A 9,252-nucleotide genomic window follows, 5' to 3' on the forward strand; every position below is an offset into this window, starting at 1 on the left:
TGGTACCTGCTGCAGTTAACACTGCTTAGGACTAACCTCACAACTTAAAAAGACATTTCTTGCTGACTTTCCAGCCATTTTTAGAATTGTTTCCAAGAAAGCTAAATGAACACAACAGACATATGAAAATAACTGCATTTCAATGTAATGGATGAATAAAGATGCATATGTTTTCAATGGCTGTAACTTGTATTTGGGTCCAGTCACCAATTCTGATGTCCTGAAATTAGGGATGGGCAATAATTCAACAATATACTGTGTATCACAACATATTTTCATCATTGCCAACATGGCAAGGGTGAAACATTCATATAATTTACGCACTGTGCAAACATACTTTGAGACAATTGCAGTGAATATTTTCCTTCAGATGTGCGAAATTTGAAGTGTTTTTTTTTTCTGTGTATGTACAACATTCCTGTTTGTGTACTTAACAAATGAGGAAATAAAATATAAAAACATTTTCTTTCCATCATTCCATTTCCCCCTAATGCCTGTATATAAATATTGTTGACATGACAGCTGCCAAAAGATAAACAAAAACATCCTGATTCCCCTTTGATAACTGGCTGCAGTGGGTTACAAACCCTGCCTCCTTCATATTGAGTGGGATTTAATAAACTAAGTACATGCTATAATAAAAAATTTTCACAGATGACTTGGCATTTGGCAGCATCTGTATTCAGGATATTTGGTGTTATTTTTGTATACATCGTTCATCAGCTTTACGTAAACTCACAGCTCTGTACCGAACACACAGGGATATTTCCTATGGTGTTAAACTATCTCTTAAATATCTCCAAATACATTATACAATATGTCCACGCACAAAACTGTGATTCATGCTGATAAAGGCATACTGTATATAAAGAAGAAACATACAATAGTATTACAAAACATATACATTCAAGTAAAAGTCTATGGTGGGATCAGCACCAGTCCCTCCAGTTCACCAATCACTTCCTGCAGCTTGAGCCGGTTTTCCAGTCTCAGCCTGTCCCTCTTCTCCAGCAGTAGAGCCTCGGTCTGAAGCAGCAGCTGTGCAGCCTGAGATGCTGGCAGTATGTCTGAAGGTTCAACGCTGTCTTGGGACTTCTCTGCTGTGTAGCTGTGGCCTCTGACTGGACCCTTACCCTGTAGCCTGACTCTGCAGGTCTGAGAAAGGGAAGGCAGGAAGGAGAGAGAAAAGTGAGGACGAATAAAGCAGAAGGCATCTAATCCAGTCTTTAAGAGGTCATGCAAGTCAGCTGAGCAAAGATCTCAAGTCTAAGTCATGTCAATTAAGCGAAGATGAACAGATGGAGAAACACTATAGTCTGAAGGTCATCTGTCATCTTGTAATGTAAGAATCAAGCAGAGAGCTGACACCTTTTGCCAGATGGCTGTGAGGAATGTTTGAAAACCTTTTAAAGCCCTTCGAGTTGCCATAAGGTGAGCTACAGGGCGTGTGAGCACATCCACAAGATATTAGTAACATATACTACACATTTTAAATAAAGAGAAACTTTCTTTCTCTTTTGTTAATACACAGATGAGCTGTGCTTTTATGTTCATCAACTGCATTTTCCCATATGGATCATTTAAGTCTGACAAAATAAAAATAGGCAACATCTGTTCTGTGCTTTTTGAAAAATGCCACAGACAAATGGACAGACAAACGGATGTATATGGTAAATCATAACATTTTGGCACATTAATGAAGTTAACAACCGATGGGTGTCTGTAAATCACCTGTGCCGTGGGTAGTCTCATTAGCATGTCTTCACATTTCTCTAGTCTCTGGCTGTTGTGCTGACACACACTGGGTGTGTGTAGAGACTCCTTGGCAAAAGAAGGTGTCTGATGGCAGTCCATCACACTGTCCTGCACATAACACACACACACACACACACACACACACTTCATCAAAAAAAAAAGAAGCTCCTACCAAATGAGGTGATGCTAAATGAGAAACTACTTCTGTGTTGATTTGTGATCTAATTTTCCTGTGGTGTTTTATCTAACTCACCATCCAGGTCCAGAAGACATTCTCCACCTGTTTCCAGTTCAGATATGCCTCTAGAAGGTCACAGAGCTGCTGTATACGACCACAGTCCTACAGGACATACACAAATACATTTAAAAATATATATATAAATAAACATACAGCTAGTCTTTTAAAATGTACTCATTCTAGCCATAAATCATTATAAATTATAGTTAATAATTATATGTCAACACACACACACACACACAATTACCTCTTTTAGTGCTGTCAAGCTTTGATTCGAGGAAGAAGACACAGTGGGCAAGAGGCTGGCAGAACAAATCTGAGAAGTTAAAATTTGACAGTCAGTCTGTTGTTCTACAGTACCCGCTTGTGGACATGGAAAAGAGGAGACTTTCTCACAGTGTGAAGTTTCCGAGTCCGCTCCTCTACCATGGACAGCAGGATCCGCCTTTGGTGTCTCAGACAGCCGACGAGCCACTGAAGTCTCCGCAGCGAGGAAGAGTCAAACTGGAGCTCACTAGAGACCAGAGAAATCACCTAATACAGAGATTTGAGATACAAAGGTATAAAAATATGTTTTACAGAATTAACCTTTCCAGTGCACTGTGATGGTGTTAATGTTATACCAATGTTACTCACAGGTAAAGGTGCGAGTAGCACTTTGTCGAGTTGCTGTACTCGCTGTGTCAGCAGTGTCTCTAGTGTCCCTGTAGCGAGCAGCCAGCCTAGTGCCAGGAGAAGATCTCTGCCGGAGAAACTCTTTCCCTCCTCTTCTTCTCCTGTCTGCCTTCCATATGTCCAGTCAGCATGGCAGCCAGTCTGCCTGAGGCCGGCAGCCACTGCCTTCCTGTGCTCTGAGTCTACATGCAGACAGGCAAAACGATACTCTGTCATTGAGCAAGTGGTATACTGGATAGTTACTTTTACTTAATGCAGTTAGAAAATATTTTTTTATTAATTATGTAGAATTATTATTGCTGTATTTCATTCATTTCTCACTTGATTTAATTGTTTTCCTTTATTTATTTACGTATAGTGAGACCTGCTATGATGTATGGCTTGGAGGCAGTGGCACTCTCTAAGACAGGAGGTGGAGCTGGAGGTGGCAGAGCTGAAGATGATGTGATGAACAGGAATGAGCATATTAGAGGGACAGCTCGGGTTAAACAGTTTAGAGATAAAGGAAGAGATTCAAGGTTAAGATGCTTTGGTCACGGTGTGGAGGAGAGATAGTGATTATATTGGACAAGAGATGTTGAAGCTGAAGCTGCTGGGCAGAAGGAAAAGAGGATGACCACAGAGAAGGGGACAAGATGGAGGCAGATGATCCACTGTGGCGACCCCTTAAGGGAGAAGCTGAAAGAATAAGATCTCTTAATTTATACAAGTTTTTAATCAATAATTTTTTGTGTTCGGATGTGTACCAGTGACATGGCTGTATCCAGCAGAATAGTGAACTAACAACAGCAACTATGAATTGATGAGCCGAAATATCATGATACTTTAAAAATGTGTCCAAGCCAAGGAAGATATGAACTATGATCACTGTGATGTGTTTGACATTTACACTATTCTAAATGATGTGTATCATTTCACTTATACTAACATTGGAAACATTTTGATTAGTTATATAACTGATTGTGAAATCATATAGAGCTGTGCCAATGCAAATACCTGCTGTTTTCAAACTGAACAAATCCAGAAGATATGAAAAACCACTACAGTCCAAGACAAAAAGCATCAACAACAACACACATATCTACAAAATAATTATGTTACCCACCTCCTCTTGGCTGTCCACCTGCTTCAAAGGAAACAACACCAGTTCTCTGAAGGATGTTGGTGAGGAGCTGCCAAAACTGACCTTCCTGGAAAACAACAGCAACCACAAAGCCTATAATATACAAGCATATTTGCAATATCACACAAGTACACTTACCACAAGCAATAATTGTGATTATGATAAAAACAAAATATGACAGAGGTCCTACTGAATATCGAGGTTTGTTTTTAGTAGAACTCACTCTCAATTTTCTTCTGCCTCACTGTGTTTTTGGCTTTGTCCTAATTCTTGCTTATGTGTCGTGTTCCCTCTTTCAGACCCAAGTTCCCACTGAAGGCATTAAGAAGGTCAATGTCCTTGGTGACCGAAGATCTTCTACACTGGCCTCACCCCCATTGCCTTATGTGATCTGTGTGGTCAAATTCAACCCTCACAGCAATCGACGTCATCGGTGCAGATCCATCACAAATGTATCTCTCTTCTATTGTGTCTGTGAAAATTTTCAGTCACCCAGGTCATAGTCCTCCTCAGGGGTTAGCTATAGGGAACTGGACTTGCTTGAGTAAAGCTCTAAACATTTCACCTCTCATCCAAGAGGTTTCTTCAGTTCTTTAGTTCCAGAACTGATGAAGCCTCTGGGATGACAGGTGAAATGTAATTTCCATTGTGACAAATTTGTTTCTCATTTCTCTCTATTTTTTATCTTACTTAAATTGTTATGTAAGATTAGGCAAGCAAAATGTCCTAACTAAATGTTTTTATTTTATACTAAATTTAAAGTCGTGATGTAAAATGTATCACTCCATGAACAGAGCGACAATGTCCCCACAGACACACAAAAAACCTGCTAAACAGAGAGATTCATGTGGCGCTTGCAGACTTAATCAGCACTGATTGAGTAAAGTTGAAGACATAATAATATAGTAATATAATATTTGTTTATATTAAAATGTTACAAACTACAGCAAGTTAGTGCACATATGACATTGACAACAACAGATACAAACGTACCACCTCGAGTCCACCACCGAATTTTGCCCGTCTGAAGGTCTCAGGAGTGGGGACAGCGTCCAGGCCGGTGGCCGTTAACAGTCTGCACAGAGCCCCAATCACCTGCTTCACTTCCACATTCACTGACGCTTTTCTCCGCTGCATTACAACCACGATAAACTACACACACTACAAACAGTATTATACATGTTCTCATATATGTATAATACTCAAATTGTGACTCAAATTCCACCTCCTTTATTCGGCTTTTGGCTTAAACTTTTTGGTATTTCGCGCCGATGACAACTTCCGGGTACACCGTCGCGCATAATAATAACGTCACAGGCATGACGTTATCACTCCGCGTTCTCCCTTGCTTCCATGCCTGTGAATAGAACTCTTGATAGAACTCCACTCTGAGAATTAAACTGAGAATTGGGTTTTTAAAATTAAACTTTCATTTGACGTTTTTGTTGTGTCCACCAAGCTTTTACCTGTGTCACAATGAATTCGGACGTGGAGGACTTAATGCCGAGGCTTCTGCCTGTGGAGTTTGAATCCAGCACAGTGAAGCTGGACCTGAATGGACCACCGAGGAACCCACAGGAATATCTGCGACAAGTCCAGTGAGTTCACCTCAGTCACACTCCCCTTTGTCTGTGTATGGACGGTGGACAATGAATGGTTGTGTTTTGCAGCGAAAAGGTTTTCTTGGTCACGCATTCCTGCATGTATTTTTGTTTTACAAGGGGGGGGGGGGGGGGGGGGATAGCTTAATTATTGTATAGAAGGATGTTAATGGGATGAATGTGGAACAGCAGTTCTGTGCTAAATAATAATAATAATATGGGTGTCCTTTTTCATCAGGTTGGAAGCATCATTATGTCCAGAGGTGGTAGTTGCTCAGATCGACCCCAAGAAACTCAAGAAACAAACAGTCAATGTATCAGTGAGTAAACAAACATATTAAGGTCCGGTCTTAAAATGGAGAAACAAATATACCACTGCATCATCACACAGGACAGTGTCTCCCTTGATGGCTCAAAAGACTATGTAAAGATTATGATAAATGTGAAAAACGTCAAAATGATAATTAAAAAAAAAACTAAGTGACTGAATTAAGTGGTTTTATTTAGTAAATGTATAAATTAAATCCCATCACCACTTATTATAAGTCTGCCTCCATACTTTCAATAAGCATTTGTGATGAGGTGAGTTGAAGACGGTAAATTATTTATAATTATAGTACTTTTAGTTGTGCATTATGTGGCACAGCTGCCAGGACTAATTTGAGGTGTTAAGGAGGCAGGAATTGAACTGCTGACCCATGTCTGAGAAGTGTCTTCTCTGTGTTTCAGGTGCCAGGCTGCCGTGCTGCTCCCACAGGTCTCTGCCCCAGTCTGAGTTGGCAGCAGCAACAAGTCGGTAACTTTTCAGAGCTCAGACAGGTAAAAGAAAGTTTAGTTTGTTTTTACTCAAGTCAATAAAAACCACATGTTAAAACTGTCCACAACCTGAAATTGTTTGAATTGTTAGAATTGGAAACAAAGCATTGTTTGCATGGGTCACTTTTAAAAGACAATGTAAGCAGCATGTGGGAATCAGGCATCAACACCTGCTGTGTAAATGCAGACCAACATCCTCTCCCATTTTCATTTCAGACAATCACAAAGAACAGAATTCACTGGAGTAGCCAGACTCTGGATGACAATGTGCAAGTGGTAAGGACATGACATTTCATTCTGTGGTTAAAACTGTGTATATTCATTATAAGTAGTATCACACTTTGACATGAAAGGCATCTGTTTTTAGTTACATAGTGATATTAGAAATTAGATAATAGGCCTGTTTGTGTGTGTTTCACAGCCAAAGCTGACAGATGAGGTGGGCTGGAAGCGGTTTTGTTTAGGGGAGAAGGTCTATATGGACACATCATCATGTGACACAGAAGTGGAAGCAGAGCCTGGACTGGACTATAGCAAGGTTGTATAGCTTGTTGTATGAAAGTACGAGTTGTTTTTTTAAAACCACAGAGCCTTGAATGTGACTGAACTGGAACACTGATGGATGCATGTGTCTGTTCAGGTGGGCTTTCCTCCCTTCCTCAGCATCGTCAGCAGACTCAACCAGGTAAAATCGACTCGCTGTTTCAGTTTTAGTGCATCATGTCACACATTGTCTGATGCGTTTGTTTTCTCTCCTCTCAGACTACAGTGTTGATGGTGTTGGAAATCCTCATTGGTTGGTTTGAGGAGAGAGAATTTGTTCCACAGCTGGTGAGTTTGGTCAATGAAGTTGTCAAACCTTCTTTTGTTGGTTGTTTGGTTTAGTCCATACAAGTGTGGACACTGGTTACATGTGGTAAAGCACGGATGTAGCCTATGTTTCCGTTCCGCCTACATCTACACTTCTAAACACCTGAACTCCACATGATTGTGGACACAGAGCATGACAACAGTACTTGTTTGCTGCAGGGTTGCTGGTTGTACGCTTTATTGGCCTGCCTGGAGAAGCCTCTACTGCCTGAAGCCCACTCCTGCATCAGACAGCTGGCCAGGAGATGTGCTCAGCTCCGCAGCACGTTGGTAGGACACTGTTTTATGTTTAAATAAATATATAAGTTGCTATTTGGGGGGGATTCTGTGGATCTCTTTTGCACAAAACTGACTGAAGTGATGGCTCAGGTGGTCATAAACTCATGACGTGATTTTCTGCTCCCATGATTCCACAGGAGAGTCAGGAGGACGAGAAACTGCCTGCCCTCAACCTGCTCATCTGTCTTGTTGCCAGGTATCTACCACCAAGTCCACACAGGTTCACTTTCACTAGGTTACTTGCATGCTTGGTAATACAAAAAAAATCCAGAATAAAGACAGGATTTTCTTCAATTTACTGGTCTTAACTAAAGCCTTTTGAGTGGAAGTAGAAAATAAAGAGGCACAGTTCTACATCTTACAGGTAAGTGGCCCATCAAAAGCCAAAATGTTGCAAAGTGCTTTAAGTTGTTTTAGCAGGGTAACAGGGAGTTAGTTTTGTTTTCTAATTTACATCTTTTTACTTCTTCTAACTGACTTGAAAACTCAGTTCCTAATTTCCTTCTTTACTTTTTATCTGCAGATACTTTGAGCAGAATGATTTGGCAGATCAACCCGAGTGAATGTTTTAACTGTAACTGATGAACCAGATGTTACAATCAGGAAGCTCTGACTGATGCAGCATGAAGGAAGCAGACTCAGCAGTCACATACAAGATCCAACACAGAGAAAGGTGACATCATCCAAGAAGAACTCAGTGTAAACAAAGACTTTCATATTTGACTGTGGCTGCCCTGTACAGGTTGGGGTGAAAGCACAGAATGAAGTCAGAGTGCCTTGATCATAAATTACATCTTATTTTAGTTATTGTTTTTTTTTTAATTCAATGTGGTTACCTCTGCTGGCACAACTGAAGCAGCCGAACATGCTGGACCACTATTTTCATCTACCAAAAGACCTTTTTCTTGGGTGATCCTGAGCTAAACAAAAGGTAAAAGGTAATTGAATGTAAAGAAAAAGTTTTGTCTAATGAACTGATTTGTATATATGCTGTTGATGTTGGTCAAAGTGTTTTAAAGCTCCCACAAATAAAGCTGCAAAAAATGACCTTGAAGTCCAACTTTTGATTTCAGTGTGAGATCTGATCATTCGATGCAGTGCTACAGCAGCAGCTAATGTACCGACAGACTGCCTCCACTGGTCATTGAGAAGCTGCAGAACAATGCTTGCAGTCAAAATCAAATCCTGTAGCTTAATTTATATTTCATTGTAAAAAAGCATTTCAACACCAAATGAGGATCCACATGGTCGAGCAAAAATAATAGGGTCTTTCCCATGAGTGTTTGCATGTTCTCACAGTGTGGGCATGTGTCCTTTTTGGTTTTCTCCCATAGTCCAAAGACCTGCAGTGGTTAATTGGATACCCTAAATTGACTAAGTATGAGTGAGAGAATGGATGTTTGTTTGCCCTGTGAAAGCCTGGTAACTTGTCCCCATGTCAGCCACGATTGGCTCCAGACCCCCACGTGAAGGATCGACACCAAACAGATAAAATGACACACAGGTTTCCACCAATACCTCACCTTTATTTTAATGTGGATCAGTCAATACAAAAAAAACTGAGAAAGTTTCAAAAAACTATTTAAGCATATCACAGAGACATGTGATGAAAGGCCTTGACATCAAACATTTTCATTTTCAGTGTTGTCACATCAATTTGAAAACAACTACTGCTCACTGCTACCATAACCGCCAATGTATCTACCAGTACAGTAGCATTGTGATAAGGATTAAAAACAACAAAACATTCAACACTATCTTTTCATAGTCTCGTCCCACAGACCTCCTTAAAATCCAAATGTCAGATCATTTGATTTTAAAATGACAAAAAAAGTGAACAGTATGCTTCTCCTACCTCAGACCTGTTCAGTCAGGAGCCCAACTAGAAATGGCCA

At 40.3% G+C, this 9,252-nt stretch overlaps 2 protein-coding genes across 2 annotated transcripts; one reads left to right on the plus strand and one right to left on the minus strand.

Annotated features, from left to right (window-relative positions):
* Positions 1–136: 136 nt before the first annotated feature.
* tedc1 (tubulin epsilon and delta complex 1) lies at positions 137–5,069 on the minus strand. Its single transcript, XM_058615078.1, has 8 exons — positions 4,785–5,069; positions 3,774–3,858; positions 2,630–2,850; positions 2,390–2,527; positions 2,241–2,309; positions 2,009–2,095; positions 1,732–1,863; positions 137–1,155 (listed from the first exon to the last, which is right to left on the minus strand). The coding sequence occupies exons 1-8, from the start codon at positions 4,926–4,928 to the stop codon at positions 919–921; spliced, it is 1,113 nt and encodes a 370-aa protein (XP_058471061.1). The 5' UTR covers positions 4,929–5,069; the 3' UTR covers positions 137–918.
* Positions 5,070–5,121: 52 nt separating this feature from the next.
* On the plus strand, positions 5,122–8,404 carry gemin2 (gem (nuclear organelle) associated protein 2). Its single transcript, XM_058615079.1, has 10 exons — positions 5,122–5,389; positions 5,631–5,712; positions 6,122–6,211; positions 6,425–6,484; positions 6,630–6,746; positions 6,849–6,893; positions 6,971–7,039; positions 7,238–7,348; positions 7,495–7,553; positions 7,881–8,404. Exons 1-10 carry the CDS (start codon positions 5,268–5,270, stop codon positions 7,918–7,920), a joined length of 795 nt encoding a protein of 264 aa, XP_058471062.1. The 5' UTR covers positions 5,122–5,267; the 3' UTR covers positions 7,921–8,404.
* Positions 8,405–9,252: the final 848 nt, after the last annotated feature.

This window comes from Solea solea, chromosome 18 (genome assembly GCF_958295425.1).
Source record: "Solea solea chromosome 18, fSolSol10.1, whole genome shotgun sequence".
NCBI classification, from domain to species: Eukaryota; Metazoa; Chordata; class Actinopteri; order Pleuronectiformes; family Soleidae; genus Solea; species Solea solea.

What these genes read in the sequence shown, in the direction of transcription:
- gemin2 (XM_058615079.1), top strand. Translation starts at nt 5,268, where the DNA reads ATGAATTCGGACGTGGAGGACTTAATGCCGAGGCTTCTGCCTGTGGAG. An exon ending in AACAAACAGTCAATGTATCA is followed by an intron (nt 5,713 to 6,121) that starts GTGAGTAAACAA and finishes TCTGTGTTTCAG; the next exon opens with GTGCCAGGCTGCCGTGCTGC. An exon ending in ACTTTTCAGAGCTCAGACAG is followed by an intron (nt 6,212 to 6,424) that starts GTAAAAGAAAGT and finishes TTTTCATTTCAG; the next exon opens with ACAATCACAAAGAACAGAAT.
- tedc1 (XM_058615078.1), bottom strand. Translation starts at nt 4,928, where the DNA reads ATGCAGCGGAGAAAAGCGTCAGTGAATGTGGAAGTGAAGCAGGTGATT. An exon ending in AGGTGGACAGCCAAGAGGAG is followed by an intron (nt 2,851 to 3,773) that starts GTGGGTAACATA and finishes GTCTGCATGTAG; the next exon opens with ACTCAGAGCACAGGAAGGCA. An exon ending in ATGTCTTCTGGACCTGGATG is followed by an intron (nt 1,864 to 2,008) that starts GTGAGTTAGATA and finishes TGTTATGTGCAG; the next exon opens with GACAGTGTGATGGACTGCCA.